The sequence below is a fragment of the Lolium perenne genome, chromosome 6, assembly GCF_019359855.2.
Source record: "Lolium perenne isolate Kyuss_39 chromosome 6, Kyuss_2.0, whole genome shotgun sequence".
In the NCBI taxonomy this organism is placed as follows: Eukaryota; Viridiplantae; Streptophyta; class Magnoliopsida; order Poales; family Poaceae; genus Lolium; species Lolium perenne.
This window is the reverse complement of record NC_067249.2, coordinates 23,682,978-23,708,492: the sequence shown is the minus strand read 5'-3', so window position 1 is coordinate 23,708,492 and position 25,515 is coordinate 23,682,978. Positions and strand designations below refer to the sequence as shown.

The 25,515-nt window shown below is 41.7% G+C and overlaps 1 protein-coding gene across 1 annotated transcript; it reads right to left on the bottom strand.

Annotated features, from left to right (window-relative positions):
• Nucleotides 1-24,695: 24,695 nt before the first annotated feature.
• On the bottom strand, nt 24,696-25,016 carry LOC127310678 (uncharacterized). Its single transcript, XM_051341329.1, has one exon. It carries the CDS (start codon nt 25,014-25,016, stop codon nt 24,696-24,698), a length of 321 nt encoding a protein of 106 aa, XP_051197289.1.
• Between the last annotated feature and the right edge of the window lie 499 nt (nt 25,017-25,515).

Below are 25,515 nucleotides of genomic sequence, written 5' to 3'. Positions count from 1 at the left end.
GCGAAGAGATAGTGAAATACAGGTGGTATGAATATATATGAGCAGTAGCAACGGTGCCAGAAAATAGCTTGCTGGCTTGTAGTTGATGGTGGTAGTATTGCAGCAGTAGTAACACAGTGAAACAGTAAACAAGCAGTAGTAACGCAGCAGTATTTAGGAACAAGGCCTAGGGATCAGACTTTCACTAGTGGACACTCTCAACATTGATCACATAACAGAATAGATAAATGCATACTCTACACTTTTGTTGGATGATGAACACATTGCGTAGGATTACACGAACCCTCAATGCCGGAGTTAACAAGCTCCACAATTAATGTTCATATTTTAGTAACCTTATAGTGTAAGATAGATCAAAAGACTAAACCAAGTACTAACATAGCATGCACACTGTCACCTTCATGCATATGTAGGAGGAATAGATCACATCAATACTATCATAGCAATAGTTAACTTCGCAATCTACAAGAGATCATGATCATAGCATAAACCAAGTACTAACACGGATGCACACACTGTCACCATTACATCGTGCAGGAGGAATAAAACTACTTTAATAACATTGCTAGAGTAGCACATAGATAATAGTGATACAAAACTCATATGAATCTCAATCATGTAAAGCAGCTCATGAGATTATTGTATTGAGGTACATGGGAGAGAGATGAACCACATAGCTACAGCGGAGCCCTCAGCCTCGGGGGTGGATTACTCCCTCCTCATGGGAGCAGCAGCGGTGATGAAGATGGCGGTGGAGATGGCAGCGGTGTCGATGGAGAAGCCTTCTGGGGGCACTTCCCCGCTCCGGCAGCGTGCCGGAATAGAGACTCCTGTCCCCCAGATCTTGGCCTCGCGATGGCGGCGGCTCTGGAAGGTTTCTGTGGGTTTCGTCGAACGTCTCAGGGTTTTTGATCCAGGGGCATTATATAGGCGAAGAGGCGGCGCAGGAGGGTCGAAGGGGCGACGACACCATAGGGCGGCGCGGCCAGGGCCTGGGCCGCGCCGGCCTATGGTCTGGGGGCCCAGTGCCCCCCCTCTGGTCCTTCCCGGGTGTTCTGGATGCTTCCGGTGAAAATAGGAACTTGGGCGTTGATTTCGTCCGATTTCGAGAATATTTCGTTACTAGGATTTCTGAAACCAAAAACAGCAGAAAACAGGAACTGGCACTTCGGCATCTTGTTAATAGGTTAGTTCCAGAAAATGCACGAATATGACATAAAGTGTGCATAAAACATGTAGATAACATCAATAATGTGGCATGGAACATAAGAAATTATCGATACGTCGGAGACGTATCAGTGTGTCCATTACATCATTCATACAATGATATAACCTTGTTATTAATAATATCCAATGTTCATGATTATGAAACTAATCATCCATTAATCAACAAGCTAGTTAAGAGGCATACTAGGGACTCTTTGTTGTTTACATATCACACATGTATCAATGTTTCGGTTAATACAATTATAGCATGATATATAAACATTTATCATAAACATAAAGATATATAATAACCACTTTTATTATTTCCTCTTGGGCATATCTCCTTCAGTCTCCCACTTGCACTAGAGTCAATAATCTAGATTACATTGTAAGGTACCTAACACACATGGCATTCTAGTGTTGGTCATGCTTTGCCCTAGGGAGAGCTTTAGTCAATGGATCTGCTACATTCAGATCAGTGTGTACTTTGCAAATCTTTACTTCTCCATCTTCGATGTACTCGCGAATCGAGTGGTAATGCAGCTTGATATGCTTCAGCCTCTTGTGTGACCTTGGTTCTTGTGCATTGGCGATGGCACCCATGTTGTCACAGTAAATGACTAGTGGGTCCAATGCACTAGGAACCACACCGAGCTCTACAATGAACCTCTTCATCCATACCGCTTCTAATGAAGCCTCTGAAGCCGCTATGTACTCTGATTCTGTTGAAGACTTCACCACCGTGCACTGCTTCGAGCTTGCCCAACTTACTGCAGCACCATTCAATATAAACACGTACCCAGACTGTGACTTAGAGTCATCAGGATCAGTGTTCCTGAAGGAGATATGCCCTAGAGGCAATAATAAAGTGGTTATTATTTATATCTTTATGTTTATGATAAATGTTTATATATCATGCTATAATTGTATTAACCGAAACATTAGTACATGTGTGATATGTAGACAAACAAAGAAGTCCCTAGTATGCCTCTTAACTAGCTTGTTGATTAATGGATGATTAGTTTCATAATCATGAACATTGGATGTTATTAATAACAAGGTTATATCATTGTATGAATGATGTAATGGACACACCCAATTAAGCGTAGCATAAGATCTCGTCATTAAGTTATTTGCTATAAGCTTTCGATACATAATTACCTAGTCCTTATGACCATGAGATCATGTAAATCACTTATACCGGAAAGGTACTTTGATTACACCAAACGCCACTGCGTAAATGGGTGGTTATAAAGGTGGGATTAAGTATCTGGAAAGTATGAGTTGAGGCATATGGATCAACAGTGGGATTTGTCCATCCCGATGACGGATAGATATACTCTGGGCCCTCTCGGTGGAATGTCGTCTAATGTCTTGCAAGCATATGAATAAGTTCATAAGAGACCACATACCACGGTACGAGTAAAGAGTACTTGTCAGGAGACGAGGTTGAACAAGGTATAGAGTGATACCGAAGATCAAACCTCGAACAAGTAAAATATCGCGTGACAAAGGGAATTGGTATTGTATGTGAATGGTTCATTCGATCACTAAAGTCATCGTTGAATATGTGGGAGCCATTATGGATCTCTAGATCCCGCTATTGGTTATTGGTCGGAGTGAGTACTCAACCATGTCTGCATAGTTCACGAACCGTAGGGTGACACACTTAAAGTTGGATGTTGAAATGGTAGAACTTGAATATGGAATGGAGTTCGAATATTTGTTCGGAGTCCCGGATGAGATCCCGGACATCACGAGGAGTTCCGGAATGGTCCGGAGAATAAGATTCATATATAGGAAGTCATATTCCAAGTTTGGAAATGATCCGGTGCATTTATGGCAGGTTCTAGAAGGTTCTAGAAAAGTCTGGAAGAAATCACCATGGAAAGTAGAGTCCCGGAGGGACTCCACCTTGCATGACCAGCCAACCCTAAAGGGGAGGAGTCCAAGGTGGACTCCCCTAGGGTGGCCGGCCAACCCACCTCAAGGAAAGGTGGGAGTCCCACCTTGGGTAGGACTCCCTCCTTGAGTAGGTTTCCCACATATGGGAGGTTTTAGTGTTGGGGTCTTGTTCGAAGACTTGGACTAGAACTCTTGGTGCTTCCACCTATATAATGAGGTGCATAGGAGAGGGGGCTGATCACTTCAAGCCCTAGCCTTGGCCGCACCCCTTAGAGGGCCGGCGCCCAACCCCCCTCTCTCCCCAAACCCTAGCGGTCTCTCTCCTCCACCACATCCCGCACGCTTAAGCGAAGCTCCGCCGGATTTCTCCACCACCACCGATACCACGCCGTCGTGCTGTCGGATTCAAGAGGAGCTACTACTTCCTCTGCCCGCTGGAACGGGGAGGTGGACGTCGTCTTCATCAACAACCGAACGTGTGACCGAGTACGGAGGTGCTGCCCGTTCGTGGCGCCGGAACCGATCGTGATCAAGATCTTCTACGCGCTTTTGCAAGCGGCAAGTGAACGTCTACCGCAGCAACAAGAGCCTCCTCTTGTAGGCTTTGGAATCTCTTCAAGGGTGAGAGTCGATAAACCCCTCGTTGCTACCATCTTCTAGATTGCATCTTGGCTTGGATTGCGTGTTCGCGGTAGGAAAATTTTTGTTTTCTATGCAACGAATCCCTACAGTGGTATCAGAGCCATGTCTATGCATAGATGGTTGCAAGAGTAGAACACAATGGTTTTGTGGGCGTTGATGCTCTTGTTGTCTTTAGTTTGAGTACTTTGCATCTTTGTGGCATAGTGGGATGAAGCGGCCCGGACTAACTTTACATGACCGCGTTCATGAGACTTGTTCCTCGTTCGACATGCAACTTGTATTGCATAAGAGGCTTTGTGGGTGTCTGTCTCTCCTACTATAGTGAAGATTCAATTTACTCTTCTATTGACAACATTAGTATCACCGTTGTGGTTCATGTTCGTAGGTAGATTAGATCTCTCTTGAAAACCCTAAACCACGTAAAATATGCAAACCAAATTAGAGATGTCTAACTTGTTTTTGCAGGGTTTGGTGATGTGATATGGCCATAATGTGATGATGAATATGTATGAGATGATCATTATTGTATTGTGGCAACCGGCAGGAGCCTTATGGTTGTCTTTAAATTTCATGTTGAGTAGTATTTCAAAGTAGTTGTAATAGTTGCTACATGAGGTGAACAACCATGAAGACGGCGCCATGAACCTTGACGCTACGCCGACGATGATGGAGATCATGCCCGAAGATGATGGAGATCATGTCCGTGCTTTGGAGATGAAGATCAAAGGCGCAAAGGCAAAAAAGGGCCATATCATATCACATATGAACTGCATGTGATGTTAATCCTTTATGCATCTTATTTTGCTTAGATCGCGACGGTAGCATTATAAGATGATCCCTCACATTAATATCAAGATAATAAAGTGTTCTCCCCTCGTATGCACCGTTGTACAGTTCGTCGTTTCGAAGCATCTCGTGATGATCGGATGTGATAGATTCAACGTTCACATACAACGGGTGTAAGCCATGTTGCACACGCGGAATACTTGGGTTTGCTTGACGAGCCTAGCATGTACAGACATGGCCTCGGGACAACGGAAACCGAAAGGTTGAACACGAGTCATATGGATGATATGATCAACATGTTGATGTTCACCATTGAAGCTATATCATCTCACGTGATGATCGGTTTTGGTGTAGTGGATGTGGATCGTGTACCACTTAACAACTATGAGGGATGTTGTATTAAGTGGGAGTTCATTAGTAATTAGATTAAAACATGAACTAATTATCATAAACATAGTCCGAGTAGTATTTTGAATTAATTTTGTAGTATTGGCATCCGTTTACTACTATGCGCTAGTCTTGTAATTGAGATAGAAATACTGTTAAAATCTGACAAGAAACTTTACGGATTGGTACCGTATTGTTAAAGAATCAAGAATTGATTAAGTCCTATTGCAAACTTTTAGTAAACCTCACATTGTTGATTCAAAGAGCTATGGTTTCAATTAGTACCTAAAGTTATCTTGTCTCCGTGAAACTTGAAGTTCAAATTTGTTTGAAAAGTAAGCAGCTGAAAATTTAGTTTTCAGAAATAATCAAGGTATGAGATATATGTGATATCTAAGACCTTATTGCAAGATGATAGAATATAATTTGGTGAGACTACATAAACTCATAAGTTTTATGAGAATGTATGAAGGTTGAAGACGCCAGGTGTCACAATCCTCCAACTATTGGGGCACTAATAATATTCGCATATCCATGAAGTTATCATCCTTAGTATGCACCGTTGCTAAGACTCGTCGTTTCGAAGCATCACGTGATGATCGGGTGTGATAGATTCTACGTGTGCATACAACGGGTGCAAGCCAGATTTGCACATGCGAATACTAAGGTTAAACTTTATGAGCCTAGCATGTACAGACATGGTCTCAGAAAGTCATCATGATACAATGGATAAAATTATGAGTGAAATTGTTCATCATATTACAAAGTTACTAATAGTGAAATCTAAAATACTTGTCATATGATGATCAACTTAAAGTAAGAACCTCAAGGTTATTGGTATTTGACCAACAAACCTAGAAGTTAATGATGTTAAAGTGTTTTTCTGAATAATGAGGAAAGCTAAAAGAGAAACTGCAAAAGATATTTTGGCAGAAAGAAAAGAAAAGACTAGAAAGTCTAGCTCAGGTGTATATAAATGATATACATGTTATGGTTGTATTCCTAGTTAAGTCACACTATGAAATTCTTGGGTATTAGTACTATATTGGTTGGTATGAAGTGTCATACAAAACAATGCAATACAAGAATACAATGGCCTAAGTGACTGACAAGGAATATGATAGGAATGCACGCCTGGAACAAAATAAAGTGTTATTATGTTCATCGTTAGCATTCTATCTAGCCCTTAGAATTTATAATAAAGAACTTAATAATTGTTATTTTGCTCTGGTCAAATGAAAACAATGAGTTGTTTAAATTATGACATTACTCCATGTACGATGGACAAGTTATTATAAATCTTAATGGTAAAACACACATACATAACACTGATGCTAAAATGCCATAAGGCAAATGATTTGAATTCCACTTATTTGTGGAACCGCCATTTAGGTCATGTTAGAAAGGAACGCATGAAGGATCTCCATGCAAATGGATTTTTGGAGTCATTTGATTTTTGAATCATTTGGCGCTTGCAAATATTTTCTAAAGAGAATGATTAAAATACCGTTCATAGGCCAAGAGTTGAACGGGCAACAAACTTAGTGGAAAAATACATGATGATGTATGTGGTTCACTGGACATAGTTGTGTGCGGGAAATTCTTCTACTTCATGAAAACTTCAAACAATGAATTCAATATATATATGTGGATATATTCGATAAGGAAGAAGTCTGAAACATTTGAATAGATTCAAATAAATTTCAGCATGAAGTGGAAATCATCGTAATAGAAAAATCAAATATCTATGATTGGATCATGGTGGAAATATTTGAATTACAAGTTTTAGCGAACATCTAAGAGAGTTATGAAGTTGTTCTACAACTCACGTTTCTTGGAGTATCATAGTGATTGTGAAGTATCCAAAAGACGTATCCAAACCTTGTTGGATCAATGATAAAATATTGATGCCATTATATTTTTTGTGGATTATGCTTTAGTGACTACCACTTTTACACTTAATAAGAGCATCATCATGATCCGTAGAAATGACACCATACGAGTTATGGCATGGGTATAAACCCTAATAGTCCTTTCTTTAAATTTTTGGTCTAAAAGTTAAACAACCAAAATCGGATGAATGTCTTTGTTGGTTATCCCAAAGAATTGATTGGGAATTCTTTCCACTATGAAGTAAACGACAAAAGTGTTTGTTAATGTTACTTGCTTATTTCCAAGAAATTGTTTTCTAGTGGGAGGACAATATAATTTGATAAGGTTTATGAACCTGATAATAATGATTAGAGTAGCGCAGCATCGGAATTGGTTTCGGAAGCGACCACGACGATCATGGCTCCCATGACTACAATGTGGTTTAGCCATGGAGATCGAAGTACATATTGAACCTTGTAGGTATGGTTTACTTTGTGATCAAATAAATGATTTGTGAACAAAGGATTGATTTTGAACAATGATAAACCAACTACAAACAAAGAAGTTATGATGGGCCCTGACTCCGTTAAAATGGCTATACGCCATGAAATCCAAGATAGATGAATACTTTTTGAAAGTAAATGGATCTATAAAATTGATGAAAGCTTGACTTGTTGAAAAATTGTTTACGACAAAGTTCAAAGAGTTGACTACGATAAGATTAGATCTTCCGTAGCAATGCTTATAGTCTATGTGGATTATTCTAGTAATCACTACATATTTCTTTTATGAGATATGCTAGTAGGATGGCAAAATACATTGCTTATAAGAAGTGTGTATTAAAGGTGTATACAAGATACAACCAAAAGTTTTGCTAGTCCGTAGAATACTAGATAGGTATACAAACTTCAACCGGATGAAGTAAGTATCATGGAGTTGGAATCTTCACCAGATGAAATAGTCAAAGAGTTTTTGATTTCATCAGAGACAATGAAGAGACTTGCATTTGCAAGAAATTAAGTGGGAGCGCTGAGACATATTTATAATACTTTATGTAGATGACATATAGTTGGTTATAAATGATGTAATTATATACTTGATTAAAAAGGTTTCATTGAGAAATTAACTTCAATGAAAGGGTATGGACTGAAACATATCGAGTGTCAAAATCTATGAAGATAGATTGAAACACAAAATAAGTTTAAGTCAAAGTACATAGAATGGATATTGAAATAGTTCAATATAGAAATATTAAGAAAATGTTCTTGTCATGTGAAGTTTTAACAAGACTTGAGTGTATCTGACACTCAATGAGTAAAAATACATGAGTGATTATAGATCACGGATAATATGTACACAATCAGATGTCCTGTGCTCTTAAAAGTGTTATGAGCATGTACCAAAATGATTCATGTGATGATCATTGAAAAACAGTAAGAATATTCTTGAGTACTTAAGAAGAACCAAGGATATATATATAGTTTTGTATGGAGAAATGACAAACAAATTGCTGTAAGATGTTACACCGATATTTGTTTTGTCACATATGAAAATAAAATTTCAAATCTCAAATTAGACTAAGTGTTGTTTGAAAGGTAGCACAATGAGCTAGAAGTTGTCTATGCTAGATTTAGAAGAGTTCTAAAATATTGTGACGGATTCTACAAAAGAAGGCAGAGTATGTCATTGTTTTGACAATAGCAAAGGATGTTAAGTCAAGAGGTTCTTTGAGAGCTTGGTGTAGTTCCGACAGAGTAAGAATTTTGAAGCTATATTGTGTGTGACAATATTAGTGACATATTTCAGACTGCGGAATTAAGGTTCCACCAGAAGATCAAACATATTTAATGCCAACTCATTTGGAAATGAGTGATGCGTTGAGACGCAAATGAATTACAAAATACATACGTTTCTGAGCATGTCAGATCCGTTGACTAAAACCTCTCCCGTGAGCAAAACATGATAAAGCACCAGAAGGCCAAGGTGTTATATCTTTACAAATGTAAACTAGATTATTGACTCTAGTGCAAGTGGGAGACTGAAGGAGATATGCCCTAGAGGCAATAATAAAGTGGTTATTATTTATATCTTTATGTTTATGATAAATGTTTATATATCATGCTATAATTGTATTAACCGAAACATTAGTACATGTGTGATATGTAGACAAACAAAGAAGTCCCTAGTATGCCTCTTAACTAGCTTGTTGATTAATGGATGATTAGTTTCATAATCATGAACATTGGATGTTATTAATAACAAGGTTATATCATTGTATGAATGATGTAATGGACACACCCAATTAAGCGTAGCATAAGATCTCGTCATTAAGTTATTTGCTATAAGCTTTTGATACATAATTACCTAGTCCTTATGACCATGAGATCATGTAAATCACTTATACCGGAAAGGTACTTTGATTACACCAAACGCCACTGCGTAAATGGGTGGTTATAAAGGTGGGATTAAGTATCTGGAAAGTATGAGTTGAGGCATATGGATCAACAGTGGGATTTGTCCATCCCGATGACGGATAGATATACTCTGGGCCCTCTCGGTGGAATGTCGTCTAATGTCTTGCAAGCATATGAATAAGTTCATAAGAGACCACATACCACGGTACGAGTAAAGAGTACTTGTCAGGAGACGAGGTTGAACAAGGTATAGAGTGATACCGAAGATCAAACCTCGGACAAGTAAAATATCGCGTGACAAAGGGAATTGGTATTGTATGTGAATGGTTCATTCGATCACTAAAGTCATCGTTGAATATGTGGGAGCCATTATGGATCTCCAGATCCCGCTATTGGTTATTGGTCGGAGTGAGTACTCAACCATGTCTGCATAGTTCACGAACCGTAGGGTGACACACTTAAAGTTGGATGTTGAAATGGTAGAACTTGAATATGGAATGGAGTTCGAATATTTGTTCGGAGTCCCAGATAAGATCCCGGACAACACGAGGAGTTCCGGAATGGTCCGGAGAATAAGATTCATATATAGGAAGTCATATTCCAAGTTTGGAAATGATCCGGTGCATTTATGGCAGGTTCTAGAAGGTTCTAGAAAAGTCCGGAAGAAATCACCATGGAAAGTAGAGTCCCGGAGGGACTCCACCTTGCATGACCAGCCAACCCTAAAGGGGAGGAGTCCAAGGTGGACTCCCCTAGGGTGGCCGGCCAACCCACCTCAAGGAAAGGTGGGAGTCCCACCTTGGGTAGGACTCCCTCCTTGAGTAGGTTTCCCACATATGGGAGGTTTTAGTGTTGGGGTCTTATTCGAAGACTTGGACTAGAACTCTTGGTGCTTCCACCTATATAATGAGGGGCATAGGAGAGGGGGCTGATCACTTCAAGCCCTAGCCTTGGCCGCACCCCTTAGAGGGCCGGCGCCCAACCCCCCTCTCTCCCCAAACCCTAGCGGTCTCTCTCCTCCACCACATCCCGCACGCTTAAGCGAAGCTCCGCTGGATTTCTCCACCACCACCGATACCACGCCGTCGTGCTGTCGGATTCAAGAGGAGCTACTACTTCCGCTGCCCGCTGGAACGGGGAGGTGGACGTCGTCTTCATCAACAACCGAATGTGTGACCAAGTACGGAGGTGCTGCCCGTTCGTGGCGCCGGAACCGATCGTGATCAAGATCTTCTACGCGCTTTTGCAAGCGGCAAGTGAACGTCTACCGTAGAAATAAGAGCCTCCTCTTGTAGGCTTTGGAATCTCTTCAAGGGTGAGACTCGATAAACCCCTCGTTGCTACCGTCTTCTAGATTGCATCTTGGCTTGGATTGCGTGTTCGCGGTAGGAAATTTTTTGTTTTCTATGCAACGAATCCCTACAGTTCCAACTTGCATCAGTGTAACCGCTTACAACGAGCTCTTGGTCACCTCCATAACAAAGAAACATATCCTTAGTTCTTTTCAAGTACTTCAGGATATTCTTGACCGCTGTCCAGTGTTCCATTCCTGGATCACTTTGATATGTGCTAGTCAAACTAACAACATGTGCTATATCCGGTCTAGTACATAGCATGGCATACATGATAGATCCTACTGCCGAGGCATAGGGGATATTACTCATCCTTTCTCTTTCTTCTGCCGTAGCCGGTCCTTGAGTCTTACTCAAGACCTTGCCTGGTAACATAGGTAAGAATCCTTTCTTGCTTTCGTCCATTCTAAACTTCTTTAGAATCTTGTCCAGGTATGTACTCTGTGATAGCCCTATTAGGCGTCTTGATCTATCTCTATAAATCTTGATGCCTAATATATACGATGCTTCACCAAGGTCTTTCATTGAAAAACTATTATTCAAATAACCTTTTACACTGCTTAATAGTTCTATATCATTCCCAATCAATAATATGTCATCTACATATAATATCAGGAATGCTACAGAGCTCCCACTCACTTTCTTGTAAATACAGGCCTCTCCATGACACTGTATAAACCCGAAGTCTTTGATCACCTTATCAAAGCGTCGGTTCCAACTTCTTGATGCTTGCTTCAGTCCATAGATTGAACGCTGAAGTTTGCATACTTTGTCAGCATTTTTAGGATCGACAAAACCTTTGGGTTGTATCATATACAACTCTTCCTCAATGTCTCCATTAAGGAACGCCGTTTTGACATCCATCTGCCAAATCTCATAATCGAAAAATGCAGCTATTGCTAACAAAATCCTCACAGATTTTAGCTTCGCTACAGGTGAGAAGGTCTCATCGTAGTCAAATCCTTGAATTTGTCGGAAACCCTTTGCGACAAGTCGAGCTTTATAGACAGTAATATTACCATCAGCATCTGTTTTCTCTTGAAGATCCATTTATTCTCGACAGCCTTGCGGCTATCAGGTAAGTCTACCAAAGTCCATACTTTGTTATCATACATGGATCCCATTTCGGATTTTATGGCTTCTTGCCATTTGTTGGAATCTGGGCTCATCATCGCTTCTTCATACGTCGCAGGGTCCTCATCATTGTTGTCCACAATCATGACATTTAGACAAGGATCATACCAATCAGGAGTGGCACGTTCCCTTGTCGATCTGCGAGGTTCAATAGTTTCCTCGTTCGAAGTTTCATGATCATTATCATTAGCTTCCTCTGTTGCCGGTGTAGGCGGTACAGGTACAACTTTCGATCGCGCTACTCGATCAACGAGTATAGATTCATCAATCTCATCGAGTTCTACTTTTCTTCCAGTCACTTCTTTAGTGAGAAATTCTTTCTCAAGAAAGGTTCCGTTCTTAGCAACAAAGATTTTGCCTTCGGATCTGTGATAGAAAGTGTACCCTATAGTTTCCTTAGGGTATCCTATGAAGACGCATTTCTCCGCTTTGGGTTCTAGCTTGTCCGGTTGTAACTTCTTTACATAGGCTTCGCAACCCCAAACTTTAAGGAACGACAACTTAGGTTTCTTATTAAACCATAATTCATACGGTGTCGTTTCTACGGATTTTGATGGTGCTCTATTTAAAGTGAATGCGGCTGTCTCTAATGCATAACTCCAAAATGATAACGGCAAATCAGTAAGAGACATCATAGAACGAACCATATCTAAGAGAGTTCGATTACGACGTTCGGACACACCGTTTCGTTGTGGTGTTCCCGGCGGTGTCAATTCTGAAAGTATTCCGCATTTCTTTAAATGCATGCCAAACTCATAACTCAGATATTCACCTCCGCGATCAGATCGTAGAAATTTAATCTTCTTGTTACGTTGATTTTCTACTTCACTTTGAAATTCCTTAAACTTCTCGAAAGTTTCGGATTTATGTTTCATGAAATAGATATACCCATATCTACTCAGATCATCTGTGAAGGTTAGCACATAACGATAACCACCGCGCGATGCTACACTCATTGGTCCGCACACATCGGTATGTATGATTTCCAATAAGTCAGTAGCTCGCTCCATCATACAAATATGAGCAACCGAACCAGTATCAAATACCCAGGTACTAGAACGAGAACCAGTGAGATAAACATCTATAACATGTATATCAGATATACCTTCTTTCTTCTTCTTGACAAGGCCCTTCTCCTTGCAGTAATAGCACTCAGCATCAGGCTTAGGGCCGTTCTTAGGTTTCATAGGAGGCGTGGCAGCTTTCTTGCCACCCTTCTTGAATTTTCCCTTAGACTTGCCCTGTTTCTTGAAACTGGTGGTCTTGGTGACCATCAACACTTGGTGCTCTTTCTTGATCTTGGTGGTCTTGGTGCCAAAGAGTTCAGGTAACTCCTTGTTCATGTTCTGCATATTGTAGTTCATCACAAAGTTCTTGTAACTTGGTGGTAGTGATTGAAGGACACGATTAATCCCCAGTCTGTTAGGAATCACTATTCCCAAGTCACTGAGTTTCTTCGCATGCCCGGTCATGGCAAGCATGTGCTCACTAACGGAGCTGCCTTCTTCCATCATGCAGCTGAAGAAGTGTTTCAATGCTTCATAGCATTCCACGGCCGCATGAGTCTCAAATATAGCTTTCAGCTCATTGAACAACTCATGAGGATCGTGGTGCTCAAAACATTTTTGAAGATCGGCTTCCAGACTGCACAGGAGGGCACACTGAACTTGAGAGTACCGAGTTTTCCGAGTCGCGTAAACTGCTTTTACTTCATCGGTTTCAGTTTCTGCAGGAGGGTCACTGATACGTCTCCGACGTATCGATAATTTCTTATGTTCCATGCCATATTATTGATGATATCTACATGTTTTATGCATACTTTATGTCATATTTATGCATTTTCCGGCACTAACCTATTAACGAGATGCCGAAGAGCCGATTCTTTGTCATTGCTGTTTTTGGTTTCAGAAATCCTAGTAAGGAAATATTCTCGGAATTGGATGAAATCAACGCCCAGGGGCCTATTTTTCCACGAAACTTCCAGAAGACCGAAGAGGAGACGAAGTGGGGCCATGAGGTGGCCAGACACCAGGGCAGCGCGGCCCAAGCCCTGGCCGCGCTGGCCTGTCGTCTGGGCCCCTCGTGTGGCCCCCTGACATGCCCTTCCGCCTACAAATAGCCTTCGTCGCGAAACCCCCAGTACCGAGAGCCACGATACGGAAAACCTTCCAGAGACGCCGCCGCCGCCAATCCCATCTCGGGGGATTCAGGAGATCGCCTCCGGCACCCTGCCGGAGAGGGGATTCATCTCCCAGAGGACTCTACACCGCCATGGTCGCCTCCGGAGTGATGAGTGAGTAGTTCACCCCTGGACTATGGGTCCATAGCAGTAGCTAGATGGTTGTCTTCTCCTTATGTGCTTCATTGTCGGATCTTGTGAGCTGCCTAACATGATCAAGATCATCTATCTGTAATGCTATATGTTGTGTTTGTTGGGATCTGATGAATAGTGAATACTATGTTATGTTGATTATCAATCTATGTGTTGTTTATGATCTTGCATGCTCTCCGTTACTAGTAGATGCTTTGGCCAAGTTGATGCTTGTAACTCCAAGAGGGAGTATTTATGCTCGATAGTGGGTTCATGTCTCCGTGAATCTGGGGGAGTGAGAGAAACCTCTAAGGTTATGGATGTGCTGTTGCCACTAGGGATAAAACATTGATGCTATGTCCGAGGATGTAGTTATTGATTACATTACGCACCATACTTAATGCAATTGTCTGTTGTTTGCAACTTAATACTGGAAGGGGTTCGGATGATAACCTGAAGGTGGACTTTTTAGGCATAGATGCATGCTGGATAGCGGTCTATGTACTTTGTTGTAATGCCCAATTAAATCTCACAATACTCATCATATCATGTATGTGCATGGTCATGCCCTCTCTATTTGTCAATTACCCAACTGTAATTTGTTCACCCAACATGCTATTTATCTTATGGGAGAGACACCACTAGTGAACTGTGGACCCCGGTCCATTCTTTTAATCGAATACAATCCACTGCAATACTTGTTCTACTGTTCTCTGCAAACAATCATCATCCACACTATACATCTAATCCTTTGTTACAGCAAGCCGGTGAGATTGACAACCTCACTGTTTCGTTGGGGCAAAGTACTTTGGTTGTGTTGTGCAGGTTCCACGTTGGCGCCGAAATCCCTGGTGTTGCGCCGCACTACATCTCGCCGCCATCAACCTTCAACGTGCTTCTTGGCTCCTACTGGTTCGATAAACCTTGGTTTCTTACTGAGGGAAAACTAGCCGCTGTACGCATCACACCTTCCTCTTGGGGTTCCCAACGGACGCGTGTTGTACGCGTATCAAGCTCTTTTTCTGGCGCCGTTGCCGGGGAGATCAAGACACGCTGCAAGGACTGAATTTTTCTTCGCGGAACCTATTGGATTCAGCTGCTGGAGGTACCTTTATGTCCATCACTCTTGGTGAAGCAACAAAGCTTCTTGATAATATGATGATTAATTACTCTGAATGGCACACGGAAAGAGCTCCACAAGGTAAGAAGGTAAATTCTGTCGAAGAAACCTCTTCCTTGAATGATAAGATTGATGCTATTATGTCTATGCTTGTGAATGATAGGACAAATATTGATCCTAATAATGTTCCGTTAGCTTCATTGGTTGCTCAAGAAGAACATGTTGATGTAAACTACATTAAAAATAATAATTTCAACAACAATGCTTACCGGAACAATTCTAGTAACAACTATAGGCCATATCCTTATAATAATGGCAACGGCTATGGTAATTCTTATGGGAATTCTTACAACAATAATAGGAATTCACCCCCTCGACTTGAATCCATGCTTAAAGAATTTATTAGTACACAAACTGCTTTTAACAAATTTGTTGAAGAAAAGCTTGGGAAAATTGATATACTTGCTTCTAAAGTCGATAGTCTTGTTGCTGATGTTGATCTTTTGAAATCGAAAGTTATGCCTCATGAGAATCATAATAATAAAATTGTTACTACAGCAAATGCCATCCAAGTTAGAATTAATGAGAATATAAGATTGATGGCCGAATTGCGTGCTAGGTGGGAGAAAGAAGAAAATGAAAAAGAAGATAATATAGCTAAAGTATGGACTATTACCACCACTAGCAATGCTAATGCTACACATGTTGCTGCACCTCCTACTAATAATGGTAAAAGAATTGGTGTTGGCAATGTTCCCACTTCTAATGCAAAGCGCGAAAAACTGCCTGAAACTGCTAAATCATTAAACTGCCTGTGATAAAACTGCTGAAATTTTTTCCAACATTGGGGATGATGATCCCATTGCTTTAGATTATAATGGTTTGGATTTTGATGATTGTCATATCTCTGAAGTTATAAAGTTCTTACAAAAACTTGCTAAGAGTCCTAATGCTAGTGCTATAAACTTGGCTTTCACGAAACATATTACAAATGCTCTCATAAAAGCTAGAGAAGAGAAACTAGAACGCGAAACTTCTATTCCTAGGAAGCTAGAGGATGGTTGGGAGCCCATCATTAAGATGAAGGTCAATGACTTTGATTGTAATGCTTTATGTGATCTTGGTGCAAGTATTTCTGTTATGCCTAAGAAAATTTATAATATGCTTAACTTGCCACCATTGAAAAATTGTTATTTGGATGTTAATCTTGCTGATCATTCTACAAAGAAACCTTTGAGGAGAGTTGATAATGTTCGCATTACCGTTAACAATAACCTTGTCCCCGTTGATTTTGTTGTCTTGGATATTGAATGCAATGCATCTTGTCCCATTATATTGGGAAGACCTTTTCTTCGAACTGTTGGTGCTATTATTGACATGAAGGAAGGTAATATTAAATATCAATTTCCTCTCAAGAAAGGTATGGAACACTTCCCTAGAAAGAGAATGAAGTTACCTTTTGATTCTATTATTAGAACAAATTATGATGTTGACACTTCGTCTCTTGACAATACTTGATATACACTTTCTGCGCCTAGCTGAAAGGCGTTAAAGAAAAGCGCTTATGGGAGACAACCCATGTTTTTTACTACAGTACTTTTATTTTATATTTGAGTCTTGGAAATTGTTTACTACTGTAGCAACCTCTCCTTATCTTAGTTTTGTGCATTGTTGTGCCAAGTAAAGTCGTTGATAGTAAGGTTCATACTAGATTTGGATTACTGCGCAGAAACAGATTTCTTTGCTGTCACGAATCTGGGCCTAATTATCTGTAGGTAACTCAGAAAATTATGCCAATTTACGTGAGTGATCCTCAGATATGTACGCAACTTTCATTCAATTTGAGAATTTTCATTTGAGCAAGTCTGGTGCCTCAATAAAATTTGTCTTTACGAACTGTTCTGTTTTGACAGATTCTGCCTTTTATTTCGCATTGCCTGTTTTGCTATGCTTGATAGATTTTTCGATTCCATTAACTTTCAGTAGCTTTTTGCAATGTCCAGAAGTGTTAAGAATGATTATGTCACCTCTGAACATGTAAATTTTGATTGTGCACTAACCCTCTAATGAGTTGTTTTGAGTTTGGTGTGGAGGAAGTTTTCAAGGATCAAGAGAGGGAGATGATACAACATGATCAAGAAGAGTGAAAGCTCTAAGCTTGGGGATGCCCCGGTGGTTCACCCTTGCATATATCAAGAAGACTCAAGCGTCTAAGCTTGGGGATGCCCAAGGCATCCCCTTCTTCATCGACAACATTATCAGGTTCCTCTAGTGAAACTATATTTTTATTCCATCACATCTTATGTACTTTGCTTGGAGCGTCGGTTTGTTTTTGTTTTTGTTTTTGTTTTGTTTGAATAAAATGGATCCTAGCATTCTTTGTGTGGGAGAGAGACACGCTCCGCTATTGCATATGGACAAGTATGTCCTTAGCCTTTACTCATAATATTCATGGCGAAGTTTCTTCTTCGTTAAATTGTTATATGGTTGGAATTGGAAAATGATACATGTAGTAATTGCTATAATGTCTTGGATAATGTGATACTTGGCAATTGTTGTGCTCATGTTTAATCTCTTGCATCATATATTTTGCACCCATTAATGAAGAAATACATTGAGCATGCTAAAATTTGGTTTGCATAATTGGTCTCTCTAAGGTCTAGATAATTTCTAGTATTGAGTTTGAACAACAAGGAAGACGGTGTAGAGTCTTATAACGTTTACAATATATCTTTCATGTGAGTTTTGCTGCACCGCTTCATCCTTGTGTTTGTTTCAAATAACCTTGCTAGCCTAAACCTTGTATCGAGAGGGAATACTTCTCATGCATCCAAATCCTTGAGCCAACCACTATGCCATTTGTGTCCACCAAACCTACCTACTACATGGTATTTCTCCGCCATTCCAAAGTAAATTGCTTGAGTGCTACCTTTAAAATTTCCATTCTTCACCTTTACAATATATAGCTCATGGGACAAATAGCCTAAAAACTATTGTGGTATTGAATATGTAATTATGCACTTTATCTCTTATTAAGTTGCTCGTTGTGCGATAACCATGTTCCTGGGGACGCCATCAACTACTCTTTGTTGAATATCATGTGAGTTGCTATGCATGTTCGTCTTGTCTGAAGTAAGGGAGATTTACCGCTAGAATGGTTAGAGCATTGCATAATGTTAGAGAAGAACATTGGGCCGCTAACTAAAGCCATGATCCATGGTGGAAGTTTCAGTTTTGGACAAATATCCTCAATCTCATATGAGAAAATTAATTTTTGCTACATGCTTATGCATATAAGAGGAGTCCATTATCTGTTGTCTATGTTGTCCCGGTATGGATGTCTAAGTTGAGAATAATCAATAGCGAGAAATCCGATGCGAGCTTTCTCCTTAGACCTTTGTACAGGCGGCATAGAGGTACCCCTTTGTGACACTTGGTTAAAACATATGCATTGCGATGATAATCCAGGTAATCCGAGCTAATTAGGACAAGGTGCGGGCACTATTAGTATACTATGCATGAGGCTTGCAACTTGTAAGATATAATTTACATGACACATATGCTTTATTACTACCGTTGACAAAATTGTTTCTTGTTTTCAAAATCAAAGCTCTAGCACAAATATAGCAATCGATGCTTTCCTCTTTGAAGGATCTTTCTTTTACTTTTATGTTGAGTCAGTTCACCTATCTCTCTCCATCTCAAGAAGCAAACACTTGTGTGAACTGTGCATTGATTCCTACATACTTGCATGTTGCACTTGTTATATTACTTTACATTGATAACTATCCATGAGATATACATGTTATAAGTTGAAAGCAACCGCTGAAACTTATCTTCCTTTGTGTTGCTTCAATGCCTCTACTATGAATTATTGCTTTATGAGTTAACTCTTATGCAAGACTTATTGATGCTTGTCTTGAAGTACTATTCATGAAAAGTCTTTGCTATATGATTCATTTGTTTACTCATGTCATTTACATTGTTTGGATCGTTGCATTCACTACATATGCTTACAATAGTATGATCAAGGTTATGATGGCATGTCACTCCAGAAATTATCTTTGTTATCGTTTACCTGCTCGGGACGAGCAGAAACTAAGCTTGGGGATGCTGATACGTCTCCGACGTATCGATTATTTCCTATGTTCCATGCCACATTATTGATGATATCTACATGTTTTATGCATACTTTATGTCATATTTATGCATTTTCCGGTACTAACCTATTAACGAGATGCCGAAGAGCCAGTTGCTGTTTTCTGCTGTTTTTGGTTTCAGAAATCCTAGTAAGGAAATATTCTCGGAATTGGACGAAATCAACGCCCAGGGGCCTATTTTGCCACGAAGCTTCCAGAAGACCGAAGAGGAGACGAAGTGGGGCCACGAGGTGGCCAGACACCAGGGCAGTGCGGCCCAAGCCCTGGCCGCACCGGCCTGTCGTCTGGGCCCCTTGTGTGGCCCCCTGACCCGCCCTTCCGCCTACAAATAGCCTTCGTCGCGAAACCCCCAGTACCGAGAGCCACGATACGGAAAACCTTCCAGAGATGCCGCCGCCGCCAATCCCATCTCGGGGGATTCAGGAGATCGCCTCCGGCACCCTGCCGGAGAGGGGATTCATCTCCCGGAGGACTCTACACCGCCATGGTCGCCTCCGGAGTGATGAGTGAGTAGTTCACCCCTGGACTATGGGTCCATAGCAGTAGCTAGATGGTTGTCTTCTCCTTATGTGCTTCATTGTCGGATCTTGTGAGCTGCCTAACATGATCAAGATCATCTATCTGTAATGCTATATGTTGTGTTTGTTGGGATCCGATGAATAGTGAATACTATGTTATGTTGATTATCAATCTATGTGTTGTTTATGATCTTGCATGCTCTCCGTTACTAGTAGATGCTTTGGCCAAGTTGATGCTTGTAACTCCAAGAGGGAGTATTTATGCTCGATAGTGGGTTCATGTCTCCGTGAATCTGGGGGAGTGAGAGAAACCTCTAAGGTTATGGATGTGCTGTTGCCACTAGGGATAAAACATTGATGCTATGTCCGAGGATGTAGTTATTGATTACATTACGCACCATACTTAATGCAATTGTCTGTTGTTTGCAACTTAATACTGGAAGGGGTTCGGATGATAACCTGAAGGTGGACTTTTTAGGCATAGATGCATGCTGGATAGCGGTCTATGTACTTTGTCGTAATGCCCAATTAAATCTCACAATACTCATCATATCATGTATGTGCATGGTCATGCCCTCTCTATTTGTCAATTGCCCAACTGTAATTTGTTCACCCAACATGCTATTTATCTTATGGGAGAGACACCACTAGTGAACTGTGGACCCCGGTCCATTCTTTTAATCGAATACAATCCACTGCAATACTTGTTCTACTGTTCTCTGCAAACAATCATCATCCACACTATACATCTAATCCTTTGTTACAGCAAGCCGGTGAGATTGACAACCTCACTGTTTCGTTGGGGCAAAGTACTTTGGTTGTGTTGTGCAGGTTCCACGTTGGCGCCGGAATCCCTGGTGTTGCGCCGCACTACATCTCGCCGCCACTTCAACGTGCTTCTTGGCTCCTACTGGTTCGATAAACCTTGGTTTCTTACTGAGGGAAAACTTGCCGCTGTACGCATCACACCTTCCTCTTGGGGTTCCCAACGGACGCGTGTTGTACGCGTATCAGTCACCTAGCGGTGCATCAAGCATAAATTGCAGATTTCTGCCAGAGAGGAAGATCCTCACATGACGGAACCAGTCGGTGAAGTTGCTACCGTTGCTCTTAAGTTTTTCTTTCTCTAGGAACTGGTTAAAATTGATTGGGGACGCCATCTCTACAACATATATTTGCAAAAGTTTAGACTAAGTTTATGACAAATTGAGTTCAAATTTTAATTCAACATAATTAAAAAACTAGGTGAACTCCCACTCAAAACAATATCCCTCGCATTGTCTTAGTGATCACACGAACCAAATCCACCGCACCTAAGTCCGATCATCACGAGACAAGGTGTGATTTCAATGGCGAACACTCAAAGTGTTCATCATATCAACCATATGATTCATGCTCTACCTTTCGGTATCACGTGTTCCGAGACCATGTCTGTACATGCTAGGCTCGTCAAGGCCACCTTAGTATCCGCATGTGCAAAACTGTCTTGCACCCGTTGTATGCACTTGTTGATTCTATCACACCCGATCATCATGAGATGCTTCAAAACGACAAGTCTTGGCAACGGTGCTACTAAGGATGAACACTTTATTATCTTGAGATTTTAGTGAGGGATCATCTTATAATGCTACCGTCGCGATCTAAGCAAAATAAGATGCATAAAAGGATTAACATCACATGCAGTTCATATGTGATATGATATGGCCCTTTTGTCTTTGCGCCTTTGATCTTCATCTCCAAAGCACGGACATGATCTCCATCATCTTCGGGCATGATCTCCATCATCGTCGGCGTAGTGTCAAGGTCAATGGCGCCGTCTTCATGATTGTCCTCCATGTAGCAACTATTACAACTACTTTGAAATCCTACTCAACATGAAATTTAAAGACAACCATAAGGCTCCTGCCGGTTGCCACAATACAATAATGATCATCTCATACATATTCATCATCACATTATGGCCATATCACATCACCAAACCCTGCAAAAACAAGTTAGACGTCTCTAATTTGGTTTGCATATTTTACGTGGTTTAGGGTTTTCGAGAGAGATCTAATCTACCTACGAACATGAACCACAACGTTGATACTAATGTTGTCAATAGAAGAGTAAATTGAATCTTCACTATAGTAGGAGAGACAGACACCCGCAAAGCCTCTTATGCAATACAAGTTGCATGTCGAACGAGGAACAAGTCTCATGAACGCGGTCATGTAAAGTTAGTCCGAGCCGCTTCATCCCACTATGCCACAAAGATGCAAAGTACTCAAACTAAAGATAACAAGAGCATCAACGCCCACAAAACCATTGTGTTCTACTCGTGCAACCATCTATGCATAGACACGGCTCTGATACCACTGTAGGGATTCGTTGCATAGAAAACAAAAAATTTCCTACCGCGAACACGCAATCCAAGCCAAGATGCAATCTAGAAGATGGTAGCAACGAGGGGATTATCGAGTCTCACCCTTGAAGAGATTCCAAAGCCTACAAGATGAGGCTCTTGTTGCTGCGGTAGACGTTCACTTGCCGCTTGCAAAAATGCGTAGAAGATCTTGATCACGGCGCCACGAACGGGCAGCACCTCCGTACTCGGTCACACGTTCGGTTGTTGATGAAGACGACGTCCACCTCCCCGTTCCAGCGGGCAGCGGAAGTAGTAGCTCCTCTTGAATCCGGCAGCACGACGGCGTGGTGTCGGTGGTGGTGGAGAAACCCGGCGGAGCTTCGCTAAGCGTGCGGGAAGTGGTGGAGGAGAGAGGGCCGCTAGGGTTTGGGAGAGGGGGGCGCCGGCCACTAGGGGGTGCGGCCACCTTGTGGTCTTGGAGTGGCCGGCCCCCTCCCCTTGGCCCCTCATTATATAGGTGGAAGCCCCAAGTGTTGGACTACAAGTCTCCGAATAAGACCCGAACCCAAAACCTTCCATGTGATAGGGAAACCTACCCAAGGTGGGAATCCCACTTGGGGTGGGATTCCCCCCTTCCATGTGGGGGGGTGGCCGGCCCCCTTAGGGGAGTCCACTCGGGACTCCTCCCCCTTTAGGGTTGGCCGAGCATGGTGGTGGAGTCCCTTTGGGACTCTGCCTTCCATAGTGGTTTCTTCCGGACTTTTCTAGAACCTTCTAGAACCTTCCATAGAACCTTTCGGATCATTTTAAATATTATAAAATGACTTCCTATATATGAATCTTATTCTCCGGACCATTCCGGAACTCCTCGTGATGTCCGGGATCTCATCCGGGACTCCGAACAAATATTCGAACTCCATTCCATATTCAAGTTCTACCTTTTCAACATCCAACTTTAAGTGTGTCACCCTACGGTTCGCGAACTATGCGGACATGGTTGAGTACTCACTCCGACCAATAACCAATAGCGGGATCTGGAGATCCATAATGGCTCCCACATATTCAACGATGACTTTAGTGATCGAATGAACCATTCACATACGATACCAATTCCCTTTGTCACGCGATATTTTACTTGTCCGTGGTTTGATCATCGGTATCACTCTATACCTTGTTCAACCTCGTCTCCTGACAAGTACTCTTTACTCGTACCGTGGTATGTGGTCTCTTATGAAATCATTCATATGCTTGCAAGACATTAGACGACATTCCACCGAGAGGGCCCAGAGTATATCTATCCGTCATCGGGATGGACAAATCCTTTGTTGATCCATATGCCTCAACTCATACTTTCCGGATACTTAATCCCACCTTTATAACCACCCATTTACGCAGTGGCGTTTGATGTAATCAAAGTACCTTTCCGGTATAAGTGATTTACATGATCTCATGGTCATAAGGACTAGGTAACTATGTATCGAAAGCTTATAGCAAATAACTTAATGACGTGATCTTATGCTACGCTTAATTGGGTGTGTCCATTACATCATTCATACAATGATATAACCTTGTTATTAATAACATCCAATGTTCATGATTATGAAACTAATCATCCATTAATCAACAAGCTAGTTAAGAGGCATACTAGGGACTCTTTGTTGTTTACATATCACACATGTATCAATGTTTCGGTTAATACAATTATAGCATGATATATAAACATTTATCATAAACATAAAGATATATAATAACCACTTTTATTATTGCCTCTTGGGCATATCTCCTTCACATCCATCCTGACACCCGGAAACTTCAATTGCAGGTTGTCATCCACAAAAAGAGGATCACAATCTCGCATGTTAAGGTACTCTAGGTCATGGCAGTTGTCGAGGATGGTGGTCAACTCTAAATAGTTGACGTAAAGCCCGACAAGATGTAAGGAAACTAACTTTTTCATCATTGGGGCCGCAAATTCTACCTCATCTATGTAGTGACCCAATTTGAATGATGTGGAGCGCACAAGTTGGAGGTGCTTCATCATTGGGCATGCTTTGGCCACAAATTTAACCGCCTATGTGTCGATTAAACATGGACATAGCGAATTCTCGAGATCCTCAAGAAGAGGTAACATCTTGATCGCCTTTGCAAATCCTTCGCGGGAGACAGAGCATCTGATGAGATGAAGGCTCTTCAAAGAGGGTGGCCTGCAAGGTAGCATTATATATGGTGACTCTTAGGATTGATGACCAACATCTGATGAGTAGTTCAAAGTATGCAGAATTTTACAACCATAATTTCCTCCTATAAGGCATCTCACATTGCAAGAGGTATAAGAGTACCATGCAGTGTCAGCTAAGCAAAGTGATGAATCCACATTGATAATCAAGGATGAATATACTATGTCATAGTGCATGAAAGAAAACCGTTATTGTTCGGTTCGGAGTTGATACTGAACAACCAACGGGAAAACCATAAGAAATTAAGAACAGCGGAGGTTGTTTTGGGGGTGATGGATTAGGGACAGATCACAGATGACAATCCTTACCGCTGAGCGAGCACAAGGAGAATGTCATCGCTGACGAGCTCGCCGTAAAAGTCCTCGCACTGCCCCGCGCTGTACCGGAGGGCCGCCCACGCCATGGTGGGGAGGCTGACCTCGGCGCGGAATGGCGGGACAAAGGTCAGGCCGCCGCGCAGGTCGATGCACCGCCACAGCTCCGGCTCCTCCCGGGTGGCGTGCCGCCAGGAGCGGCACACTCCTGCCACGCCACCGATCAGGAGCTCGGCCTGGTCCAGCCTGTGGAGGATGCAGGAGATCAGGTCCGGGTGCAGCTCCGCACAGTCCTTCTCCGGCAGCGGCATGGGCATGTATTTGAACACCGAGACATGGACAGTTCGTCGTTTTTTCTTGGAACAACAACGTCTTCGTGCTGCCATCGCCGCCGGCGGTAAGGACGACGTCTCGGCTATTTGTGGCCTTGTGTGCGTTTTTTTCTAAACAAAGTACAATCAAAGATGCTTGTGTGCATCATACCTATGAACGCACGTGACATGGGTATACCCTTCGGGTACCTATTATTAGTATACCTGGCTCGGTTCGGCCCAATATGGAGAAGGCCCAACAAGGCAACCCGAAGAAGTAGTCGACTAGGACTCTTGTAAAACCCTAGGCCGGTTGCATATATAAAGCCAACCAGGGCACCCGATAGAGAGGAGGCCAACAAATAGACAACATAGCTCCGGTACGGTGACGCCCTGTAAACATACATATGATCATATACTTGATTGTTAGCAGCACGTAGGGATCCTCCACCGAGAGGACCCGAAGCTAGGTACGTCGTGTGCCTAATCTCGATCCCAA